This window comes from Tachyglossus aculeatus, chromosome X4 (genome assembly GCF_015852505.1).
Source record: "Tachyglossus aculeatus isolate mTacAcu1 chromosome X4, mTacAcu1.pri, whole genome shotgun sequence".
NCBI classification, from domain to species: domain Eukaryota; kingdom Metazoa; phylum Chordata; class Mammalia; order Monotremata; family Tachyglossidae; genus Tachyglossus; species Tachyglossus aculeatus.
This window is the reverse complement of record NC_052098.1, coordinates 1046929-1073196: the sequence shown is the minus strand read 5'-3', so window position 1 is coordinate 1073196 and position 26268 is coordinate 1046929. Positions and strand designations below refer to the sequence as shown.

At 48.6% G+C, this 26268-nt stretch overlaps 1 protein-coding gene and 2 non-coding genes across 3 annotated transcripts in view; 1 reads left to right on the top strand and 2 right to left on the bottom strand.

The window, feature by feature from the left end:
• The window catches only part of GOLM1 (golgi membrane protein 1), a 70671-nt gene that overhangs the window by 15873 nt on the left and 28530 nt on the right, over nucleotides 1–26268 (bottom strand). The window contains exon 4 of the mRNA XM_038769689.1: nucleotides 5137–5191. Within this exon, the coding sequence (XP_038625617.1) occupies nucleotides 5137–5191 (55 nt within the window). The remainder of the gene's footprint in view (nucleotides 1–5136; nucleotides 5192–26268) is intronic.
• On the bottom strand, nucleotides 13047–13184 carry LOC119948477. The gene has a single exon (XR_005456870.1). It is a non-coding gene; the product is annotated as a small nucleolar RNA SNORA7 (small nucleolar RNA).
• LOC119948504 lies at nucleotides 22327–22464 on the top strand. Its single transcript, XR_005456895.1, has one exon. It is a non-coding gene; the product is annotated as a small nucleolar RNA SNORA7 (small nucleolar RNA).

Below are 26268 nucleotides of genomic sequence, written 5' to 3'. Positions count from 1 at the left end.
TCCCAGCTCCTCCACTTGTCTGATGGGTGATCTAGGGAAAGTCGCTTCACTTCTCTGGGCCTCAGTTACCTTATCTAGAAAATGGAGAGGAAGACTGAGCTCCCCCTCCCCCAAAATGGGGCATGAACTACGTCCAACCTGATTGGCTGGTATCTACCCTGGCGCTTCGTACTGTGCCTGGTGCATGAAAGGTTCTCAGTCCTCAAATCATTCTCCTCCACTCATCACTACTCGTTCTCCTCACAGGCACCCCGATTTACAAAAGTGTTGGCTTAGACTGTAAGCTCATTATGGGCAGGGAATGTGCCTGTTTATTCTAATAACAATAATAATAATAATTGTGGTCATTGTTAAGCAAATGTTAATTGTTGTGGTATTGTGTTATTTGTTAAGTAAGTCATTAATAAATACCATTATTATTAAGCGCTTACGATATGCCAGGGACTGTACTAAACGCTGGGGTAGATACAAAATAACCAGGTTGGACACAGTCCCTGTCATTCAATCGTATTTATTGAGCGCTTACTGTGTGCAGAGCATTGTACTAAGTGCTTAAATAATAACTGTGGTATTTGTTAAGCCCTTACTATATGCCGGGCACTGTACTAAGCACTGGGGTGGTTACAAATTGAGTTCCCATGTGGGGCTCACAGTCTCAATCCCCATTTTACAGATGAGGCAACTGAGGCCCAGAGAAGTAAAGTGACCTGCCTAAGGCCACCCAGCAGACAAGTGGCATAGCCGGAATTAGAACCCAGGTCCTTCTGACTCCCAGGCCCGTGCTCTATCCACTAAGCCATGCTGCTTCTCTGCCGCCATCCCGCTTAGGGCTCACAGTCTTGATCTCCATTTTCCAGATGAGGAAACAGCCCCAGAGAAGCGAAGTGACTGGCCCAAGGTCACCCAGCAGCCAAGTGGCAGAGCCGGGATTAGAACCCAGGTCCTTCTGACTCCCAGGCCCGGGCTCTAGCCATTAGGCCAGGCTGCTTCTCTATTCTCTTACAATTCTCTTTCAATACAGTACGATTCTCCTAAGCACTTAGACACAGTGCTCTGCACACAGTAAGCGCTCAATAAATGCCATCGATTGATTGACTTGGAAGGCGCCCCGAATTTTTCCCTGCAAAGCCCGGAAGGTGCATTTCCCTTGTGCCACCAGCAGAGGGAGGCATCGGACCCAGCAGAATGCCTGGCCTTTAAGGTGGACCGTGACCCGAACAGCACGGCAAACGGTCATACGAACCACATATATGTATGGTCAGTGCAGACATTTTACCTTCCCACTATCTTCCCTCGCAGAGCTGGTGGGAGCGAGCTACACTACACCGCATCCCTTACTTAGCAGAAAGAGCACGGGCTTGGGAGTCAGAAGTTGTGGGTTCTAATCCAGCCTCCGCCACTTGTCTGCTGTGTGACTGTGGGCAAGTCACTTCACTTCTCTGGGCCTCAGTTACCTCATCTGTAATAACACTGTGAGATTAAGACTGTGAGCTCCACGTGGGACAACCTGATTACCTTGTATCTACCCCAGCGCTTAGAACAGTGCTTGGCACATAGTAAGTGCTTAACAAATACCATTATTATCAGCGCTTAGAACAGTGCTTTGCACATAGTAAGTGCTTAACAAATGCCATCATCATCATCCTTCTCCCACTTCTATTCCAACTTCTCCCTCCTTCCTCTCCCCCTCCCAATCCCCCCACCTTACCTCCTTCCCCTCCCCACAGCACCTGTATATATGTATATATGTTTGTACATATTTATTACTCTATTTATTTATTTTATTTGTACATATTTATTCTATTTATTTTATTTTGTTAATATGTTTTGTTCTCTGTCTCCCCGTTCTAGACTGTGAGCCCACTGTTGGGTAGGGACCGTTTCTATATGTTGCCAACTTGTACTTCCCAAGTGCTTAGTACAGTGCTCTGCACACAGTAAGTGCTCAATAAATATGATTGAATGAATGAATGAATGAATGAATGAATGAGGAGCCTGGGCTAATTTCATTCCCTGGCTTAATCTGCTATCTTCTCACTCACCAAACCCAATTTCGGTTTAAGCAGAAAGGGCAGCCCGACCAGGCATGCAAAAGGAGGAGCAGAGTTTGTGGGGTTTTGTGACACAAAACCCTCAAAACTGTTTAGAACAGTGCTCGGCACATAGTAAGCACTTAACAAATACCATTACTATTATTATTATTATTAACAGTTCAGGAGCGGTGCCTGCCACTCAGATGGGGGACATATTTTTTTAATGGCATTTATTAAGCACTTAACCATGTGCCAGGCACTGTTAAGCACTGGGGTAGATACAAGCTCATCAGATTGGACACAATCCATGTTCCACATAGGACTCCCAGTCTTTATCCCTATTTTATAGATGAGAGAACTGAGACCCAGAGATGTGAAGCGATCTGCCCAAGGTCACACAGCAGACAGGGGACAGAGCCAGGATTAGAACCCAGGTCTTCTGACTCTCAGGTCTGGGCTTTATCTGCTAAACCCCGCTGCCTCCCCGAGCCAGCTCGGACTCACAGAATTTCATGCCTTTACAGAGGACTCATGGGAAGCAGTGCGGCTTAGTGGAAAGAGCACGGGCTTGGGAGTCAGAGGTCGTGGGTTCTAATCCTGGCTGTGCCACTTGTCAGCTGTGTGACTTTGGGTAAGTCGCTTAACTTCTCTGTGCCTCAGTGACTTCATCTGGAAAATGGGGATCAAGACTCTGAGCCCCACGTGGGACAACCTGATTACCTTGTATCTACCCCAGCACTTAGAATAGTGTTTGGCACATAATAAGTGCTTAACAAATACTATCATTATTATTATTATTATTATTAATATTATTATTGTTAAATGAAGTTCCAAATGGCAGAAGGGGGTGAGTGCTAGGTGGAGATGGCTGCTTCTTGGGGGAAGTCAGGAGAAAGACAGTTAGGCTACTTTTTCATTTGCAGGGTGGCCCATTTAATGGACTCCACTTAGTGAAAAGTGGCCTTGAAGGAGTCTCTGGATTCTTCCTCCTCAATCAGTGCTATGTGGCCTAATGAAAAGAGCCTGGGCCTGGGAGTCAGAAGGTCATGGGTTCTAATCCTGGCTCTGCCACTTGTCTGTTGTGTGGCCTTGGGCAAATCACTTCACTTCTCTGGGCCTCAGTTACCTCATCTGCAAAAATGGGGATGAAGATCGTGAGCCCTCTATGGGACAGGGACCGTGTACAACCCTATTTGCTTGTATCCACCCCAGCGTTTAGTTCAGTGCCTGGCACATAGTAAGCACTTAAATGCCATAATTATTATTATTATTAGACAGTGAGCCCCATGTGGGACAGGGACTGTGTCCAACCTGCTTAACTTGTATCTACCCCAGCACTTAGAACAGCGTTTGACCCACAGTAAGCGCTTAACAAATTCCATAATGATGATAATACTACTTAGACCATGAGCTCCATGTGGGACAGATTCTTTCTGACCTGATTACTTTGTAATAGTAATAATAATAATGATGGCATTTGTTAAGCACTTACTATGTGCTAAGCACTGTTCTAAGCGCTGGGGGATACAAGGTAATCAGGCTGTACCTACCTCAGTGTTCAGAACAGTGCTCGGCACATAGTAAGCCCTTAATAAATACCATAATACTCACTGATTTAGAGGACAAGCCCCTAATTCCGCCTCCTTCCTCCCCTTACAAGTTAGTCTCTGATGAATGACTGGGCAGGGAACACATCTATCAACTCTGTTATATCATGCTCTCCCAAGCGCTTAGCACAGTGCTCTGAACATAGCACTCAATCAAGGCAACTGACTAATTGACCGCAAGGTGGGTTCCTGAAAGAAGCAGCCATCCATTCATTCATTCATTCATTCAGTCGTATTTATTGAGCACTTACTGTGTGCAGGGCACTGTACTAAGCACTTGGAAAGTACAGTTCAGCAACAGATAGAGAAAATCCCTACCCAACAACAGGCTCACAGTCTAGAAAGGGGAGAATGTGGACGGCTCTTTATGAGGGGAGGAAAAAAGGATTGAGGAGTCATGGGAAACAGTTAACTTGAGAAATTTCATTGGCCACTCTGTGACTTCTTCTTGAGTTCCTCCCCTGTTGGTAGCGTAAATGGATGAAAGCATGGGATCTGAAAAGAGTATGTTATGTCCATATGTGGGGCAGTTTGGGTTCTGATGGGTACTTGGTGTTTCTGCCACCTTGGGGGGTTCTTTGAGTCAGAGGAGAGAGAGGCTGGGGAGCAGGCTTTTATTTCCTCCCTGAATTCCAGGCAAATCAGTTCTTCATGATTCTGGCCCAGTTCTGAACTGACAGTTCAGAACTCGATCAGGCGGGTGTCCCTGGGTGCAATTTATTTTAGTATCTGTTTCCTCCCACTGATTATAAATTCCTTGGGGTCGGTGGGGGCAGAGACCAAGTCTGCCAACTCTTAATGTACCGTTCCCAGTGCTCTGTACAGTGCTGTGCACACAGTAGGTGCTCAATAAATTCTCATCAATCAATTGAGCATTTCCCATTCTGGCCCCTCAATCAATTTTGCTTTGGTGATCTCAGTACAGTGGACATTCGTGGGCTAACCCATCCTGGGCTCTTTCTTACTGTCGTTACCGTTGATTGATCGATTGATCACTTTGCTGTGTCAGGCCAGCTGCCTTCCTCCCCCGCACTTTCCAGGAGGGCAGGGACCCCAAAAGGTCCCCAGCCCTTGAAATCTGATGGCTAGAACAGACGGAGCCTCCCGGACACTCTTCCCAGGAAGACGGGATGGTGTTGGAAGTTTAGAATCCCTTGAAGTCTTTCACGCTGATTGGTGATGCTCTAAACAAAGAGAAGCTGAGAAAGAAGAGGGGGTGGGGAGGTGGGGAACACTGGCCCTCTGCTGTTCTGAACTTCGTCACGCCAGGGAATGGTTCTTTCTCCTTAAAGCACTTCTGCTCGTTCGACTCAATCCCCACAATATGTTTTATTTATTTATTTTACTTGTACATATCTATTCTATTTATTTTATTCTGTTAATATGTTCGGCTTTGTTCTCTGTCTCCCCCTTCTAGACTGCTAGCCCACCGTTGGGTAGGGACCGTCTCTATATGCCATAAAAGGTATAAAAGGTATAAAAGCCATAAAAGGTACCTTGTAGATTCTGGATGAGTCTCTCACTGGTCGTGATATTGTTCATTAAACTGGCCTGTGACAAAGAGAAACACAAAATAAAGAGAAGGAAGTTCCACTCAGAGAAAACCCCGTGAGCAATGGATTAGAGGCAAAAGAGTCGAGAGTAGGGAACCATCACAGCTCAGGAGGAGCTGCAAAATGGGGATTCAATCCCGGTTCTGCCAATTGCTTGCGGTGGGACTCCGGGCAAGTCACTTCACTTTCGCAAATACCGTCATCATCGGGAGGAGGGAAGCAGGGTGGCCTAGTGGAAAGAGCCCAGGCACGGAAGTCAGAGGACCTGGGCTCTCATCCCGGCTCTGCCACTTGTCTGCTGTCTGACCTGGGGCAAGTCACTTCACTTCTCGGGGGCTCAGTTACCTCATCTGGAAAATGGGGATTAAATTCCTCTCCCTCCACTTTAGACTCTGAGACCCTCGTGGGACAGGGACTGTGCCCAACCTGAGTACCGTGTATCTACCCCAGTGCTTAGAACAGTACTTGACACATAATAAGATCTTAACAAGCACCATAATAATTATTATTAGGAGAGAAAACTGCTAGTGAACATGGGGCTCGCAGTCTAAGTAGGAGGGAGAACAGGTTTCGAATCCTCATCATCAATCGTATTTATTGAGCGCTTACTGTGTGCAGAGCACTGTACTAAGCGCTTGGGAAGTACAAGCTAGCAACATATACTGAATCCTCATTCGGTAGATGAGGGAACCGAGGCCCAGAGAAGTGAAGTGACTTACCCAAGGTCACAGAGCAGGCAAGTGGCAGAAGCAGCGTGGCTCAGTGGAAAGAGCACGGGCTTTGGAGTCAGAGGTCATGGGTTCAAATCCCAGCTTCGCCACATGTCTGCTGTGTGACCCCGGGCAAGTCACTTAACTTCTCTGAGCCTCAGTTACCTCATCTGTAAAATGGGGATTAAGACTGTGAGCCCCACGTGGGACAATCTGATCACCTTGTATCCCCCCCAGCGCTTAGAACAGTGCTTTGCACATAGTAAGCGCTTAACAAATGCTATTATTATTATTATTATTATTATTATTATTATTATTGTGGCAGAGCCAGGATTAGAACCTGGGTCTTCTGACTTCCAGGCCCGGGGCTCTTTCCACTAGGCCATGCTGCTTCCCTTATAGATTGATATCACTATTATGTATTAAATATAATTATACATTATATGAACGATCACAAAATGTTCCTTCCGCAAAGAAAGCAAAGTACAGCATTGACAAAAGCTGCTTTCAAATACCTGGGGCTGGTAAAAAAAAAAAATCTGCCTGACTAGACTGACGTGTCCCACCAACAGAACATGATAAACAGACCATTTTGCCAACTGCATGGGGAGTCAATCAATCCATCGGTGAGATTATTGAGCGCCGACTGGGTGCAGAGCACTGTTCTAGACTGTGAGCCCATTGCTGGGTAGGGACCGTCTCTATATGTTGCCGATTTGTACTTCCCCAGCACTTAGTACAGTGCTCTGCACACAGTAAGTGCTCAATAAATACAATTGAATGAATGAATGTTCTAAGTACTTGGGCGAGTCTGAAATAACGTGTCCCCCCGTCCCAACCATGAGCTTAGCTGCTGGCCTCTGATGCCGACTTGCTAGGTGACCTTGAGTGAGTGACCACGCTTCTCGGCTGGTCGATGCTATTTAATCAATCAATCATCGTATTTACTGAGCGCTTACTGTGTGCAGAGCGCTGTACTTAGCACTTGGGAGAGGACACTAGAACAATAGAACAGACACATTCGCCCAAGTTTTCTACTCTGTCATTTGGCTGATTTCTCTACCCTGACCTGCCTCTAAAGGGCGGAATGAGGTCTTCCCAGACTAAGCCCCCTTTTCCCTCTCCTCCTCCCCATCCCTCCACCCTACCTCCTTCCGCTCTGAACAGCACTTGTATATATTTGTACATATTTATTACTCTATTCATTTTCCTTATACATATTTACTACTCTATTTTATTAATGATGTGCATATAGCTATAATTCTATTTATTCTGATGGTTTTGACACCTGTCTACATGTTTTGTTTTGTTGTCTGTCTCCCCCTTCTAGACTGTGAGCCCGTTGTTGGGTAGGGACCGTCTCTATATGCTGCCGACTCGTATTTCCCAAGCGCTTAGTACAATGCTCTGCACACAGTAAGCCCTCAATAAATACGACTGAATGTTGCTCCAAGCTTCCCGGAACTAGGTGGGTAAATAAAGAAATGGTTTGCCGAGCTGAGGGACGGACAGGGCTTCAAACCACTAGCTGTTGTTTCCCGGCCCAAAGGAGCTAACACAGAAGCAGCACGGCATAGTGGTTAGAGCCCGGGCCTGGGAGTCCGAAGGTCACGGGTTCTAATCCTGACTCCACCACTTGTCTGCTGTGTGGCCTTGGGTAAGTCACTTCCCTTCTCTGGGCCTCAGTTCCCTCATCTGGAAAATTGGGATCGAGACTGTGAGCCCCATGTGGGATAACCTGATTACTTGCATCTACCCCAGTGCATAAAACAGTGCTTGGCACATAGTAAGCGCTTAACAAATGCCATTATTATTATTATTCTCTGAGCCTCAGTTCCCTCATCTGGAAAATGGGGATTGAGACTGTGGGCCCTGTGTGGGACAGGGACTGTGTCTAATCCCCCTTCTAGACTGTGAGCCCATTGTTGGGTACGGACCATCTCTATATGTTGCCAACTTGTACTTCCCAAGTGCTTAGTACAGTGCTCTGCACACTGTAAGCACTCAAAAAATACAATTGAATGAATGAATAAATGAATAATCCGATCTGCTTGTATCCACCCCAGTGTTTAGAACAGTGCTTGGCACATAGTAGGAGCTTAAATATCATCGTTATTAATATTATTAACTCACTTTGCACTTGGAATTACACCCTTTCTTCACCTCACTCTCAGCCCCAAACAGTACTTATGTCCGTATCCATTATTCGTTTTCACGTTTGTCTCTCCCTCTAGACTGTCAGCTGCATGTGGGCAGGGCATGTGTCTCCCAACTCTGCTGAACTGTACTCTCCCAAGCGCTCAGCACTCAGTAAGCGCCCAATAAATGCCACTGATCAACTGATTGACTGGGAGAAGACTGTGCTCCCCATGAGGCGAGGGAAACCACACTCTGAAAGTCTACAGGAAGAGATCAGGCAGCTACCCTAAAAATTCATTCAATCGTATTTATTGAGCGCTTACTGTGTGCAGAGCACTGCACTAAGCGCTTGACGAGAAGCAGCGCAGCCTAGTGGATGGAGCCCGGGCCCGGGAGTCAGAAGGACCCGTGTTCTCATCCCGGCTCTGCCACTTGTCTGCTGGGAGACCTTGGGCAGATCACTTCACTTCTCTGGGCCTCAGTAACTTCATCTGTGGGGATTGTGAGCCCCACGTGGGACAGGGGCTGGGTGCAACCTAATTTGCTTGTATCCACCCCAGGGCTTAGTACAGTGCCTGGCACATAGTAAGCGCTTAATAAATACCACAATTATTATCATTATTACTTCGCTTCTCTGTGCCTCAATTTCCTCATCTGTAAAACGGGGGTGAGCCCCATGTGGGACAGGGACTGTGTCCAACCTGATTAGCTCGTATCTACCCCAGCACTTGGCACAGTGCCTGGCATCTAGTAAGCACTTAACAAATACTATTTTTTTTTTTAAAAGTAACTCACCCATAAACCCTAGCGGCCTCTTCCTGTTGCCTACTCTCCCCACTCCCCAGCCCCTGGGGTTGTGAGCATGTTGGAGGTTCAAGTTGGAGGGTTCGGGCTACCCTTTTTCTGGGAGGTGAGCACAGGTTGGGCCTCAGAATTAATAATAACGATGGTATTTGTTAAGCGCTTACTGTGTGCCAGGCACTGTGCTACCTGCTGGAAATAATAATACCGGTGTTTCTAGGTGGTGCTTTTATTACCAAAACACCTTACCTTATTTAGTTATTTACTCCTCGCAACACCCCTGCGAGGTAGGGTTCAGGTATTACTACCCCCAATTTACAGATGGGAAAACTGGGGCACGGGAGAATTCCCATCCCCTGCACGTGGGGCAGTCCATCTTTGAGGGCTCCCCACCCCTGCAAAATCATCCAACCATTTGGAACATTGCGGGGTGGGGTGGGGGGGGGGAAACTGCGCTCAGCCATGGAGCCCAGCCTCCAAGATCAGAACTCTGGTGTGATCAAAGGGCTCTCTCTGGATTTCTTCAGAACCCAGCATTAATCAAAGCAGGTTGCAGGTTCGGACTCCATTTATTTGCTTTCAGCAGCTCTGGCTGCAAACGGACAAACTGTGTCTGTTGAGAGTGCAGTGCTTAAAAGACCACGTACATGTGTTTTGATACAGGAAGTGTGGGCGGGGAGGGCAGATGAAAGCTTTGACATTTGTTTGAAAAGCTAACGGCCAAATGCGCTTTCCTGTTGGTGAAGATAGTGGCTTTCCAGGAAGGCCTCCATTGATTCGCAACTTCTGCGTCTTCAGTTAAAAAAATAATAACAATAATAATCTAGGGATGTCGTATACTAGGATGGTGCATCAAAATCACCTGTGATCTGCACAAGACCAGAAGACCAGCCCACTCTCTGCCTACTCACCCGCTGCTTCGGTGCTCTGGGTGAGAAGGGAGATTGGAAGACTCCAGTGCTTGGCCCATAGTGCTTAGGAAAGCAGCATGCCCCAGCGGATCGAGCACGGGTCTGGGAGTCGGAAGGATCTGGGTTCTAATCCCTGCTCCGCCACTTGTCTGCTGTGTGACCTTGGGCAAGTCGCTTTACATCTCCGGGCCTCAGTCGTCCCGTCTTATGCTGTCGGGTCGTCTCCGACCCATCACGACTCCAGGGACATATCTCTCCCAGAATTCCCCACCTCCATGTGCCAGCGTTCTGGTAATGTATCCAGAGAGTTTTCTTGGTAAAAATCCAGAAGTTGTTTACCGTCACCTCCATCCTGCGCAGTGAACTCACGTCTCCGCCCTCGACTCTCTCCCATGCCGCTGCTGCCCAGTATGCGTGAGTTTTGACTTGTAGCAGATGGCCTTCCACTCGCTAGCCACTGCCCGAACTAGGAATGGAGTGGGTAGGCCTCTGCTTGACTATCCCTCCTGGAGCCGAGACTATTAGAGGACTGGAAATTCTCCAGGTGCCGTCCCCAGAGTGGGGCGCCTTAGTTACCTCATCTGCAAAATGGGGATTATGATTGGGAGCCCCATTTGGGACAGGGACTGTGTCCAACCCAATTTGCTTGTACCGACCCTGGTGCTCAGAACAGTGCCTGGCATATATTAAGCACTTAAATACAATTATTATCATTTTTGTCATTATTATTAATAATACCATCATTATCATTACCCCCTCTAGACCGTAAGCTCCTTGTGAGCAGGGAACGTGTCTACCCGTGCTGTTATATTGTCCTCTCCCAAATGCTTAGTCCAGTGCTTTGCGCAACAGTAAGTGTTCAATCAACACGACTGATTGATCGATTACCATTATTACTACCGGAGTAGGGAGCCAAGCCAGAAGGGGAGGATGCAGCATCCGGAGAAGAAGTCACTTCACTTCTCAGGGCCTCAGTTACCTCATCTCTAAACTGGGGATTAAGAGTGTGAGCTTTATGTGTCCAACCTGACTAACCTGTACCTACCCTAGTGAACGGAACGGTGCTTGGCACATAGTAAATGCTTAACAAGTACCGTAATTATTATATTATTGATAAATACTTCTCATGTCTCTCCTTGGGTGAGAGGAGATCTGGCAGCATTCATTTTGGCTGGCCAACTTCTATGGTCATGACAAAAGAAACAATAAACAAATACACTAGATGTAAAAGATGAGCCTTTTGCTGAGGGCCTGCATAAAGAGTTAGGGAGAGGGGGAAAGGTGGGGAATCTCATTAACAACAATTAGGGCATCTACAGCTCTGTCCAGCTGGAAAGAGGTGGGTTGTCACCCTTTCCACTGAACAATCCAAGGCCGCTCAAAGGATGAAAACATCTTCCTGGCAGTGTTTCTTTCCCGAGAACTTGGGCCAAACAGCGGGTGTAGACGACTCTCTAGAGAAGTCTGGAGAGGAATGGTAGGAGGGAGATGGAGCCAAACCTGGAGTGAGCCGTGGGGTCAAGGGAAGGTTTGCTGGTCTTTTTTTTTAGGATGGGGAGACACGAGCATGTTTGAAAGCAGTGGGGAAGTAGCCGTTATAAAGTGAACAGTTGAAGATGTCGGTCGAGGAGGGAAGAAGGCGGGGGCGAGTGCTTCAAAAAGGTGTGATGGGATGGGATCAGAAGCACAGATAAATTTAGAGAGGAGGCGAGAGATTTCATCTTGAGTTACTGCAGGGAACAGAGTCAAAGAGGGTGGAGGGGCGGGGACTAAAGAGGAGCAGGGGAGATTTTAGGGAGATCACACCTGATGGTTTCAATTTTGTTGATGCCCAGCACTCAGGACAGTGCACAGTAAATGGTAAACGCTTAACGAATACTGTAATACCAGTTGTGAGGAGCCAGGACAGGCGTGCTGATGTGGCAGATGCGGAGGATATGGATGAGGGGAGGAGAGATTAATCAGGGAAGACTTCTTGGAGGAGATGTGCTTTCGGAAGGGCTCTGAAGATAGGGGAGAGCTACGGTCTGTTGGATTTGAAGGGGAAGCAAATTCTGGGATTGAGGGAGGGTTGGGGGCAAGGGATCTCCAGGAGGAGAGATAAGAACAAGGCCCATCGCATAGGCTAGCTACAAAGGGGCAGAGGAGAATGTGAGCCCCATGGGGGACAGGGACCGTGTCCAACCTGATGAACTTGTATCTACCCTGGTACTTAGAATGGTAAGAAGTGTAACAGTAAACACTTAACAAGTACCATCATTATATTATTATTATTATTATTCTTGTTAGCTGTGGTGTAAATGGGAGAAGAGAATAGACAGGTAGGTGGGAGAGAGCTGATCGGGTGCCTTCAAACCACAGTTTCTTCCTGCTGGATGTGGTGAGGATGGGTAACTTGAGAAGCAGCATGGCATAGTGGATAGAGCCTGGGGCCTGGGAATCAGAAGGTCATGGGTTCTAATCCTGACCCCACCACTTGTCTGCCGTGTGACCTCGGTCAAGTCACTTCACTCCTCTGTGCCTCAGTTACTTCATCTGTAAAATGGGGATGGAGACTGAGCCTCACACGGGACAGGAACTGTGTCCAGCCCCATTTGCTTGTATCCACCCCAGCGCTTAGCCCAGTGCCTGGCGCTTAACAAATACCATAATTATTATTATTATTATTTTGACCTCTAATTGAACTGCAGCATTAAAAGTGAGCTGCAGCTACGGGCCTGCAGGTTCCCTACCTGGAGATCAATCGGAGCGAACGCTCGAGACGAGAAATGACTGCCAGGGCCCTGCACCGATACCTGAGACGTGGTCGTCAGCTGAAACTAAAGAAGGCAGTTGTGGCGGTGATCGCTGGCCCAAACCCACCTGACCTGCTTCAAGAAAAGAGCCGAGACACTTGGGGGTTGGGTTTCAGGCCTCCTGCCATCATTCTGGCATTTTAATTAAGGGCTCCCATTCATCAGAGATCTTGTCCGATCCATCTATCCCTCGTACTGACGGGAAGAGTCCTGGCCCTGCAGGAGTGGGGCTTTAAAGAACCATCCCACAATCGATCTTCTACTCTCCACTGCGGGTCTTGTCTTATGCCGTCGAGTGGTTTCCGACCCACAGAGACACCACGGACACATCTCTCCCAGAACGCCCCGCTCTCCACCTACAATTGTTCTGGTGGTGGATCCAGTTTTCTTGGTGAAAATATGGAAATGGTTTACCATAGCCACCTTCCGTGCATTTAACAAAGTCTCCGCCCTCGACTTTCTCCCATGCTGCTGCTGCCCAGCGTGGGTGAGTTTTGACTTGTAGCAAATGGCCTTCCACTCGGTAGCCACTGCCCAAGCTAGGAATGGAATGGACCGGCCTCTGCTTGACTCTCCCTCCCATAGCTGTGACTGGTAGAGTTCTGGAAACTCTCCAGGTGCGACCCTGAGAGGGCCAGTGTGGGTGGGGGTTGGGGAGGGGGTGCTCATTTATTTATATCGATGTCTGTCTCTTCCCTGCCCCGGACTGTGAGCTCGTTGTGGGCAGGGAATGTGTTTATTGTTGTACCGTACTCTCCCAAGTGCTTAGCACAGCACTCTGCACACAGTAAGCGCTCAATAAATACGAATGAATGAATGAACATGGTGCTCTAGACCATGAATCCCGTGTGGGTTAGGGACTGCATCAGATCCGATGAACTTGTACCCACCCCGGCGCTTGGTACAGTGCCCGGAAGCACCGCCCCGGCGCTTAGTACAGTGCCTGGAAGCATCTAATGAATACCATCGTTATTGCCAGTGGGTTGATGTGTTGGCCACTTAGAGAAGCAGCTTGGCCTAATGGCTAGATCCCAGGCCCGGGAGTCAGAAGGACCTGGGTTCTCATCCCGGCTCCACCACTTGTCTGCTCAGTGACCTCGAGCGAGTCACTTCACTCCTCTGAGCCTCAGTCCCTTCGTCTGGAAAACGAGGATTGAGACTGTGAGCCCTAGGAGGAACAGGGACTCCGTCCAACCCGATTAGCTTGTATCTACCTCAGTGCTTAGAAGCGTGTCTGGCACATAGTAAGTGCTAACAAACACCTCGTCTTCCAGATGTGTCATCCTTCCCCGATGGCCACCTGCCAGGCTGATGCTGTCATCTCCCCAAAGACCTCTGTTATAGCATTTACTTTTTTGGGGGAGGGAAGGGGGGTGAGACATCATCATTAAATCTTAAAGCATGCGTTTGCCTAGGTGTCATTGCCACTCACTACCTAGCACCTGCCTGAATACAATAATAATAATAATAATAATAATAATAATAATAATGGTATTTGTTAAGCACTCATTGTGTGCCAAGCACTATTCTAAATGCTGGGGTACATACAAGGGAATCAGGTTGTCCCAAGTCGGGCTCACAGTCTTATCCCCATTTCCCAGATGAAGTAACAGGCACAGAGAAGTTAAGTGATTTGCCCAAAGTCACACAGAAGACAAGTGGCAGAGCCAGGATTTGAACCCATGAACTCTGACACCCAAGCCCGGGCTCTTTCCACTAAGCCACACTGCTTCTCTAATAATAATAATAATAACAGTACATATGAAGTGCAATTAGCCAAGCGCTAGACTGCACCGCTTGGTACATAATAGACTGCTTGTTTTATGGTATTTGTTAAGTGCTCACTACATGCCAGGCACTGCACTTAGCGCTGGGGTGGATACAAGCAAATCGGATTGGACACAGTCTCTGTCCAACATGGGGCTCACAGTCTTCACCCCCGTTTGACAGATAAGGTAACCGAGGCCCAGAGAAGTATAGTGAGTTGCCCAAGGTCACGCAGCAGACAAGTGGCAGAGCAAGAATTAGAACCCAGGTCTTTGGACACCCAGGCCCGGGATCTATCCACTAGGCAACACTGCTTCACTGTAGACTCTAAGTAGACTCGAGACTGTAGGTTCCTTGTGGGCAGGGAACGTGTCTACCAACTCTACCATATCGTCCTCTCCTAATAGCTTAGTACAGTGCTCTGCACACAATAAGCACTCAATAAATAGCATCGATTAGCACTGTACTAAATACTGTTGTAGATACACAATAATTAGGTTGGACATGGTCCCTGTCCCACCTGGACCTCAAGATCTAAATGGGCCAGAGAAGAGGTATTGAATCCCTATTTTGTCGATGAGGAAACTGAGACACTGAGAAGTTAAGTGACTTGCCCAAGGTCACACAGCAGGCAAGTGGGAGCCAGGATCAGAACCTAGCATGCCTGATCTACACCATCAATCAACCAAATGCATGGATTGAGAAGCCACCGAGTGCTAGAATTTGGGAGAGTAACCCAGTAGCAAGACGCACATTCCCTGCCCTCCCGGAGTTTATAATCTAAGGGGAAAGACAGATCAAGATTATAATAATGATAATAATGATAACTGTGGTATTTGTTAAGCACTTACTATGTGCCAGGCACTATACTAAGTGCTGGGGTGGCTACAGGCAAATTGGGTTGGACACAGTCCCTGTCTCATATGGGGCTCACAGTCTTAATCCCCATTTTACTGAGGAGGTCACTGAAGCCCAGAGAAGTGAAGTGACTTGCCCAAGGTCACCCCTCAGGCAAGTGGCAGAGCCAGGACTGGAACCCAGTTTCTTCTGACTCCCAGCCCTGTGCTCTAGAGAGGGAGGGAGGGAGAGAAAGAAAGGGGTGGGCGAAAAAGAGAGAGAAACTGGAGGAGAGACAGAGGGGGTGAGAGATAGAGAGAAATGGAGAGGGAGGAGGGAGGGAGAGAGAGAGAGAGAGAGAGAGAAAGGAAGAAAGAGAGAAAGAGAAAGAGGAGGGCAGGGCAATTTCAGGGTTGAAAAATAATAATAATAATGGTATTTGTTAAGCACTTACTATGTGCCAAGCACTGTTCTAGGCACTGGGGTAGATACAAAGTAATCAGGTTGTCCCACGTGGGGCTCAGAGTCTTCATCCCCATTTTCCAGATGAGGTAACTGAGGCACAGAGAAGTTAAGTGGCTTGCCCAAGGTCACACAGCAGACAAGTGGCGGAGGCAGGATTAGAATCCCCGTCCTCTGACTCCCAAGCCCAGACTCTTTCCACTAAGCCAGGCTGCTTCTGGCTCCAGCGACACAACAAACCATTTTCCAACACTGAGTGAAGAGGCAACAGTTAGCTTCACAAGAAGGGGGAAAAAAAGAAAACCTTTAAAGAGCCCTTCAAAATTAGCTCATCCTTAACTTGTACACCCCAACACCTCCAACAGTGCTTGACACATACTAAGCACTTAACAAATACCATTAAAAAAGAAAATGTGCCCAAGTGCCTACTTGGTGTGGAGTGCCATACTCTCACTCGAGAAAAATCTCTAGATACACCATATAACCCTCTTCCTCTAAAAGCTGCTGTCCACTTAAAACCACTCAAAACCGAGCTGTCCATCTTTAGATGCTACCTTAGGCGCTACTGTGTTTCTTCGGTTGAAAATAAAAAAAAAACCTCAAGAAAAGCTCTCTGAATTTGACCCATAGGTGGAATGGGAATGTGACTTTAAAAGAAAATGTTTGAACACCCCAATCATTCAATCAATCGTATTTATTGAGCGCTTACTGTGTGCAGAGCACTGTACTAAGTGCTTGGGAAGTACAAGTTGGCAACATATAGAGACAGTCCCTACCCAACAGTGGGCCCACAGTCTAGAAGGGGGAGACAAAGAACAAAACCAAACATACTAACAAAATAAAATAAATAGAATAGATGTGTACAAGTAAAATAGAGTAATAAATATGTACAAACGTATATACATATATACAGGTGTTGTGGGGAAGGGAAGGAGGTAAGACGGTGGGGATGGAGGGGGGACAAGGGGGAGAAGAAGGAGGGGGCTCAGTCTGGGAAGGCCTCCTGGAGGAGGTGAGCTCTCCAGTAGGGCCTTGAAGGGAGGAAGAGAGCTAGCTTGGCGGATGTGGGGAGGGAGGGCATTCCAGGCCAGGGGGATGATGTGGGCCAGGGGTCGACAGCGGGACAGGCGAGAACAAGGCACGGTGAGGAGATTAGCATCTCCTCCTGCCTTCAGGACATCTCCATCTGGATGTCTGCCCGCCACCTAAAACTCAACATGTCCAAGACTGAACTCCTTGTCTTCCCTCCCAAACCCTACCCTCTCCCTGACTTTCCCATCACTGTTGACGGCACTACCATCCTTCCCGTATCACAAGCCCGCAACCTTGGTGTCATCCTCGACTCCGCTCTCTCATTCACCCCTCACATCCAAGCCGTGACCAAAACCTGCCTGTCTCAGCTCCGCAACATTGCCAAGATCCGCCCTTTCCTCTCCATCCAAACCGCTACCCTGCTCATTCAAGCTCTCATCCTATCCCGTCTGGACTACTGTATCAGCCTTCTCTCTGATCTCCCATCCTCATGTCTCTCCCCACTTCAATCCATACTTCACGCCACTGCCCGGATTGTCTTTGTCCAGAAACGCTCTGGGCATGTTACTCCCCTCCTCAAAAATCTCCAGTGGCTACCAGTCAATCTGCGCATCAGGCAGAAACTCCTCAGCCTGGGCTTCATGGCTGTCCATCACCTCGCCCCATCCTACCTCACCTCCCTTCTCTCCTTCTACAGCCCAGCCCGCACCCTCCGCTCCTCTGCCACTAATCTCCTCACCGTGCCTCGTTCTCGCCTGTCCCGCCATCAACCCCCGGCCCACGTCATCCCCCGGGCCTGGAATGCCCTCCCTATGCCCATCTGCCAAGCTAGCTCTCTTCCTCCCTTCAAGGCCCTACTGAGAGCTCACCTTCTCCAGGAGGCCTTCCCAGACTGACCCTCTTCCTTCCTCTCCCCCTTGTCCCCCTCTCCATCCCCCCATCTTACCTCCTTCCCTTCCCCACAGCACCTGTATATATGTATATATGTTTGTACATATTTATTACTCTATTTATTTTACTTGTACATATCTATTCTATTTATTTTATTTTGTTAGTATGTTTGGTTTTGTTCTCTGTCTCCCCCTTCTAGACTGTGAGCCCACTGTTGGGTAGGGACTGTTTCTATATGTTGCCATCTTGTACTTCCCAAGCGCTTAGTACAGTGCTCTGCACACAGTAAGCGCTCAATAAATACGATTGATTGATTGACTGATTAGCGGCAGAGAAGTGGAGGGTGACGGGTTGGATGTGAGGGGTGAATGAGAGAGCGGAGTCGAGGATGACACCAAGGTTGCGGGCTTGTGAGACGGGAAGGATGGTAGTGCCGTTAACAGTGATGGGAAAGTCAGGGAGAGGGCAGGGTTTGGGAGGGAAGACAAGGAGTTCAGTCTTGGACGTGTTGAGTTTTAGGTGGTGGGCAGACATCCAGCTGGAGATGTCCTGAAGGCAGGAGGAGATGCGAGCCTGGGGGAGGGGGTGAGAGCAGGGGCAGAGATGTAGATCTGGGTGTCATCAGCGTAGAGATGATAGTTGAAGCCGTGGGAGCGAATGAGGTCACCAAGGGAGTGAGTGTAGATCGAGAACAGAAGGGGACCAAGAACTGAACCTTGGGGAACCCCCACAGTAAAGGGATGGGAGGGGGAGGAGGAGCCTGCAAAAGCGACTGAGAATGAACGACCGGAGAGATAAGAGGAGAACCGGGAGAGGACGGAGTCTGTGAAGCCAAGGTCAGATAGCGTGTTGAGGAGAAGGGGGTGGTCCACAGTGTCGAAGGCAGCTGAGAGGTCGAGGAGGATTAGGATAGAGTATGAGCCGCTGGATTCGGCAAGCAGGAGGTCATTGGTGACCTTTGAGAGGGCAGTTTCCGTGGAATGTAGGGGACGGAAGCCAGACTGGAGGGGGTCGAGGAGAGAGTTGGTGTTGAGGAATTCGAGGCAGCGCGTGTAGACGACTCGTTCAAGGAGTTTGGAAAGGAATGGTAGGGGCGATAACTAGAAGGTGAGGTGGGGTCAAGAGAGGGTTTTTTTTAGGTTGGGAGAGACATGGGCATGTTTGAAGGCAGAGGGGAAGGAACCAGTGGAGAGTGAGCGGTTGAAGATGGAAGTTAACGAGGGGAAAAGGGATGGAGTGAGAGATTTCATGAGATGAGAGGGAATGGGGTCAGTAGCACAGGTGGCTGGAGTAGCACTTGAGAGGAGGGAGGAGAGCTCCTCTGAGGATACGGCTGGGAAGGATGGGAGAGTAGCAGAGAGTGTTGAAAGCCAGGGGGTTGGAGAAGTGGGGGGAGTGACTTTGGGGAGGTCGGGCCTGATGGATTTAATTTTATTAATGAAGTAGGAGGCCAGACCGTTGGGGGTGAGGGAAGGAGGAGGGGGAGGAACCGGGGGCCTGAGAAGGGAGTTGAATGTACGGAAGAGCTGACGGGGATGATGGGCATGGGTGTCAATAAGGGAGGAGAAATAGTTTTGTCTGGCAGAGGAGAGGGCTGAGTTAAGGCAGGAAAGGATAAACTTGAAGTGAACGAGGTTGGCATGGTGTTTAGACTTTCGCCAGCAGCGTTCGGCAGCTCGAGCATAAGAGCGAAGGAGCCGGACAGTGACAGTGATCCAGGGCTGTGGGTAAGTGGTACAAGAGCAGCGAAGGGAAAGGGGAGCAAGTGAGTCTAGCTGAGTAGAAAGGGTAGAGTTGAAAGCAGTAATCTGATCATCAAGACTGGGTAGAGAGGAGAGGGAGGCGAGGTGGGGTGTGAGGCGCTCAGAAAGATGGATGGGGTCAAGAGAGCAGAGATCTCTGTGAGGGAGTAATATGGATTTACAGGGGAAAGGAGTGTGAGTGAGGAGGCAGGTAAGAAGATTATGATCAGAGACAGGGATTTCAGAGTTGGTGAGGGTGGACACAGTGCAGCAGTAGGAGATGATGAGGTCGAGGGTATGACCAAATTGGTGAGTGGGCGAGGTGGGGTGGAGCAAGAGGTTGGCAGCATCAAGGAGAGATGGAAGGCGGGCGGCAGAGGAGTCATCAGGGACATCCATGTGGATGTTGAAGTCTCCGAGGATCAGAGTGGGCATGGAAAAGGAGAGAAGGAAGGTGAGGAAGGGGTCAAAATCGTTAAAGAAGTTGGAGGTGGGGCTGAGGGAGCGGTAGATGACGGCTACAAGAATCTGGAGGGGGTGGTAGAGGCGAAAAATGTGGGCTTCAAAGGAAGGGAAGGAAAGGGAAGGGGGAGGAGGGATAGTGCGAAAGCGACATTGGGGGGCGAGAAGGAAACCGACACCTCCTCCTTTTTCCGGTGAGTCTGGGGGAGTGGGAGAAGAAGAGGCCTCCACTGGAGAGAGCAGCAGAAGAGACCATGCCGTCCGGAGAGAACCATGTTTCAGTTAGGGCGAGGAGGAGTAGAGAGCTGGAAAGGAATAGGTCCAGGATGAAAGGGATCTTACTTAAAATGGAGCAGGGGGCTCCAGAGGCCACACTTGGCAGTAGCTGTCGAGGGAGGGGAGGGAGGGGGAAGGCTGCGAGGGGTGGGGAGGGTTTGGATTGGGATGAGTTGGCAGGGGCCTAGGCGGGGAGAGTGGGAAGTGGGGTGGTGATGGGAAAGGAGAACTGGGATGGGGTGGGGGCAGGGAGGAGGGGAGGGAGGGAGGAGGGGAGGATTGGAGCTGGTACAGAGGGATCCTTGGTAGGGGGTGAGGGGGAGGGGTCTTGGTAGGGGAGAGAGAGGGAAAAAGCTGGGTGGGAGAGGGGAAGGGGAAGGTGAGGAATGGGAATGGCAGTTGGGAGCAAGGGAATTGAAAGTTCATGGTGAGGTCAGCAGGGCGAGTGACAGTACAGCGGGAGGTTGACAACTGAGATGCAGAAAAAAAGGGCTTGGTCCCTCCGGTTCAGGGCTAATTATTATTAATAATAATAACTGTGGTATTTGTTAAGTGCTTCCAATGCACCAGGCACTGTACTAAGTGCTGGGGTAGTTACAAGTTAAATGGGTTGGACCCAATCCCTGTCCTACATAGGGCTCAAAGTCTTAACCCCCTTTTCCAGATGAGGTAACTGAGGCCCAGATTAGTGAAGTTCATTCATTCGACTATTTACTGAGCACTTACTGTGTGCAGAGCACTGTATTAAGCACTTGGAAAGGACAATACAACAATAAACAGTGACATTCCCTGTCCGCACTGAGCTTAGTGACTCACCAAGGTCACAGAGCAGATGCGTGGCGGAGCCGCGATTAGAACCCAGGTCCTTCTGACTCCCAGGCCTGCGCTTCTGCCCACTAAGTCACGCTGCTAGGTCAGGTGGTAGACACCCAAAGGACCTTTTTCGTCTTTGTCGTAACCCAATCAATTAATCAAATCAATGGTATTTCTTGAGTGTGTGGCAAAATCCACACCCCAGACAAGATGGGGCACTTGCACAAATTGTATCACAAGAGATTCCAACTTAGTACAGTGCAAAGTAGAGCGCTTAGTACAGTGCTCTGCACACAGTAAGCACTCAAGAAGCAGCATGGCTCAGTGGAAAGAGCACGGGCTTTGGAGTCAGAGGTCATAGGTTCAAATCCTGACTATGCCAATTGTCACGCTGTGTGACTTTGGACAAGTACTTAACTTCTCTGGGCCTCAGTTACCTCATCTGTAAAATGGGGATTAAAACTGTGAGCCCCAGGTGGGACAACCTGATCACCTTGTAACCTCCCCAGCACTTAGAACAGCGCTTTGCACATAGTAAGCGCTTAATAAAAATGCCATTAAAGTAAAATAAAATAAATACAACTGAAGGAATGAAAGAGAATTTTCTGTTCTGGGTCACTGATATTCCAGAGAGAATGAATCAGAAATAGAACTGGAGAGAATGACCAAACTGTGATCTGGCAGGATATAGAAATCTCATCTCAGGTTTTCTTCTTTGGTGTTGTTTACTGTTTTGTGAGCCTCGGAGGAGAGGGTAAATCCATTGGACAAGTTGCCTGGGTCCGTAATTTGTACATGATTGTTGGGTTCTTTTAAATCCCCAAGTCCTTCTGCAGGATAGAGCAATTACAATCCCTCCAAGCAAGCATTCTCTGAATATAGGGAAGTTCAAAGGAGTGGGGAAGTGAGACCTTTAAATCCAGTTTCCCTCCCTACCCTGGAGCTGAACTGAGCATAGATTGAAGAGATTCTAGAGTATTATTATTATTATTATTATGGTATTTGTTAATCGCTTACTATGTACCAAGCACTGTTCTAAGTGCTGGGGTAGATACAAGGTAACCAGGTTGGACACAGTCTGTCCCACATGGGGCTCACAGTCTCAATACCCATTTTACAGATGAGGGCACTGAGGCATAGAGAAGTTAAGTGACTTGCCCAAGGTCACACAGCAGACAATTGGCGGAGCTGGGATTAGAACCCACAAATATACCATAATAATAATATATTAATATATTATATTATATATTATATTATATATATTGTAATATTATTATTATTTATTGAGTGCTTTCTGTGTACAGAGCACTAGACTGAGTGCTTGGGAGAGGATAATACGACAGAGCCGGTAGGCACATTTCCTGCCCACAAAGAGCTTACAGTCTGGCGGGGGAGACATATGAATATAAAGAGCTTACAGTCTGGCGGGGGAGATATATGAATATAAAGAACGTAGAGATCATGTCTGTGGATGGGCAACCACTGAGGAGTCTTGCCCCACTCAGGGTCGCACCTGGAGAGTTTCCAGTCCTCTACCAGTCTCGACTATGGGAGGGAGAATCAAGCAGAGGCAGACCCATTCCGTTCCTAGCTTGGGCAGTGGCTAATGAGTGGAAGGCAATCTGCTACAAGTTAAAAGCCACCTGTGCTGGGCAGCAGCAGCATGGGTCAGAGTCGAGGGTGGATACTCAAGTTTACTGCACAGGAGGAGGCAATGGTAAATCACTTCCAGATTTTTACCAAGAAAACTCTCTGGATCCACTAACCAGAACGATTGCAGATGGAGGTGGGGTGTTCTAGGAGAAATGCATCCATGGCGTCGCTATGGGTCAGAGATGACTCAAGGGCACAAGACAAGAGGAGTCTTGAGGACTTGGAAGACATAGGCTGAACGTTTTTGTAGAAAAAGCAATCCGGGCAGCAGTGTGAAGTCTGGACTGGAGTGGGGAGAGACAGGAGGCAGGGAGATCAGCGAGGGGGCAGATGCAATAGCACAGGACAGGACAAGCGTTGTGGGTTCAGGGTGGGGTGAATACCAAGTGCTTCAAGGGGACAGAACCAAGAGCAAGGGTGATACAGGAGGGAAAGGGAGGAGGGGAAATGAGGGCTTAGTCAGGGAAGGCTTCTTTGGACTCTGCTGTCTCCTTCCGCCCAACGTTCTCTGTGCTAGAAAACCTTCACCTGAGGAAACGCCTCTCGCTTTCCCTCCAGCAACAGACAGCCACCCTGAAAGAAGTCACTGGAGCACCATAACTGCGCTTGGCTGGGCGTGCCATTCCCTTCTCTTGCCAGTTGTTCTGCATCTTTTAAAATTAGAACAAGGGCTAATTTTACCCTGCCCTTAAGTGAAGACTATGCTCGTCTCCATTACCAGGCATGTTAGCGTTTCACACACACAAAAAAAAACCCCAGGGGGGAAGAAAAACTCCAAGAAGCAGAACCTTTAATTTCATCAGATGACCCAGAAGCAGAAATACAGTGTTTGGGTTGGCATTGATGTCAAACACTAGCAGGGTGTTGCCAAGTGGCTGGGGCTGTTTGGCTGCCAGAGACCAGGCCTGACTGCCTTTTTTTGTTAAGCACCCACCATATGCCAGGCACTGTACTAAGCGATTACAAGCTAATCCGTCCCTGTCCTACATGGGGCTCACGGTCTTCATCCCCACTGTAGAGATGAGGGAACTGAGCCCCAGACAAGTGAAGCGACTTGCCCAAGATCACCCAGCGAACAAGTGGCAGAGCCGGGATTAGAACCCAGGCCCTCCTGATGCCCAGGCTCCATCCACCAGGCCACGTTGTGGAGGCTTGGAAGAAGGCCTGGCCCCCACAGCACTTCTGTCCAGACCCTTATCCTCTAGCATTCCCCCAGAGAACTAATCCTGACTCTGCCACTTGTCTGCTGTGTGCCTTAGGTAAGTCACTTCACTTCCCTGGGCCTCAGTTAGCTATGCTGTAAGCTCTCAATTACTGAACGTCAGGATCCTCATTTGGATTTTGATGCCAAACCCGGGCGAAGGCACATTCTGTTTCCGGCTCCTTGCGGCTGATCTGATCTTGGACTCCCACAGTCCAAGACAAGTTGCATGGTTGATGATGATGAAGGTATTTGTTAAGTGCTTACTATGTGCCAAGCACTGTTCTAAGTGCTGGGGTAGAGACAAGGTAATCAGGTTGTGCCACGTAGGGCTCAGTCTTAATTTCCCTTTTACAGATGAGGTAACTGAGGCACAGAGAAGTGAAGTGACTTGCTCAAAGTCACACAGCTGACAAGTGGCGGAGCCAGGATTAGAACCCACAACCTCCGACTCCCAAGCCCAGGCTCTTTCCACTAAGCCACGCTGCTTCTGTCTGGTTGGATCAGATAGGTAGCGGTGCGGAGCCAGAGGTCGGTCGGTCAGTCAGTCAGTCAGTCAGTCAGTCAATCGTACTTATTGAGCATTTACTATGTGTAGAGCACTGTATTAAGCACTGGGGAGAGGACAATAAAACAGAATTAGTGGAATTAGCAGGGAAGCCAAGAACTGGGGTGGGGAAAGCTGAAAAAAGGCAGAAAAAAGGTAGAGAGGAGAGAAAAGATGAGATGTGCACACAGCAGGCGCTATGGTGGTGCCAATTCTTGGTGGTTTGCTGGGAGCTATTTTGAATTTGCCATGAATTCAGAGTCTGAAAATCAAGTCCTTTCTTGCTTTAATTCCTTGCACCCAAAAATAGTTTTTAGAGATTTCAGTTCTGTAGCTGAAAAGCCCTCTTTCCCCTTTGCCAAACAGTCTATTGCATTAAAAACCAGCCCTTTGTCAGAAACAATGGCATTCTGTGGTCTGGTATCACTTTCCTTTTGGCTCTTCTATTTTTTTTTAAACACTAACTACTCCAGTGGACACAACAGTTTGGGCTCCAAACTATGAATATTGGGTCCTTGCTATTTTTTCAGGCCCCAGGCCTTGGGGGAGGAATCGAAAACCATTTTTGGTTTGTATTGAATGTACAGAAACAAACCGCATCAAACAGAAGCTCCTCACTGTTGGTTTTAAAGCACTCAACCACCTTGCCCCCTCCTACCTCACCTTGCTGCTCTCTTACTACAACCCAGCCGGCAGGCTTTACTCCTCTAATGGCAACCTTCTCACCGTACCTCAATCTCGCCGCCGACCTCTAGCCCAAGTCCCGCCTCTGGCCTGGAATGTCACCAGCAAATGAAACCCAAAGATTTGCCCCTCTTCCCCCACCCGCTAAATGCTCTAAAGAATTTAAAAGGGAACGTTTGTGTTGTTTCCAGATTTCTCGAGGAGAGCAAGCCTCCTCCAGATTTTTCTTATCTGGAGACTCACTCCTTGCCCCTCTCTGAGAGGCAGCGATCCTGTAATTTGGGGGGGAACAGAAAGGACAGAGAGGAGGAGTCTGAAACTTGATTTCTTAAGTGGATACAATCCCAACCAAGTCGGTGCAGGCGTTAGGCGTTTCCAACCTCCTCACCGCCCTCTCCTCTAAATGCATCTCTCCTGTAATAATAATAATAATTATGGTATTTATTAAGCATTTACTATGTGCAAAGCAATGTTCTAAGTGCTGGGGAGGTTACAAGGTGATCAGGTTGTCCCCTGGGGGGCTCACAGTCTTCATCCCCATTTGATAGATGAAGTCACTGAGGCCCAGAGAAGTGAAGTGAGTTGCCTAAAGTCACAAAGCTGACAATTGGCGGAGCTGGGATTTGAACCCATGACCTCTGACTCCAAAGCCCGGGCTCTTTCCACTGAGCCACGCTGCTTCTCTACATACTCTACCACGCCTACGGCAAACCGCCCCAGCTCACGTGGCAGTTCTTTCTTTCGTCGCACACTTCGGTGCCTCGTTTCTGTCCTCTTCTCGTTCACGGCGGAAAAAAACCCAGCACAGTGAGCAACTTTCTGGTTTGCCCGCACACCCGAACCACAGCAACCTGCTTGTATGGCTTCATCTGGCAACATGTCCTTGGGGAATTTTGGTCTGTCGAGATTCGGTGTCCTGGGTTCAATCTCTGCACTAAACCTAGTGAGTGGTTCCCGCTACCTTCGACCCTCCCCAGGCACAGGAGGTCGAGAGAAGGGCACAGCTTCCTGCTCATCAACTACTATTTACTGCATTCCTCGAGGAATCGCCCAGTTCTAAGCCCGGCTTCTTTGGCTTCTTTCCGACAAAGAGGTTTACCCTGTGAGCCAAATCAACAAAACGTGTAACTCTGCAGCAGCTCTAGGGGAAACTCAAGTTCCCTTTGGCTTGGAAACACTGGCCTGATCTTTCAATCGATCGATCAATGGCATTTACTAAGCACTTACTATAATAATAATAATAATTTTGGTATTTGTTAAGCGCTTACTACGTGCAAAGCACTTCTAAGCGCTGGGGAGGATACAAGGTGATCAGGTTGTCCCACGTGGGGCTCACAGTCTTAATCCCCGTT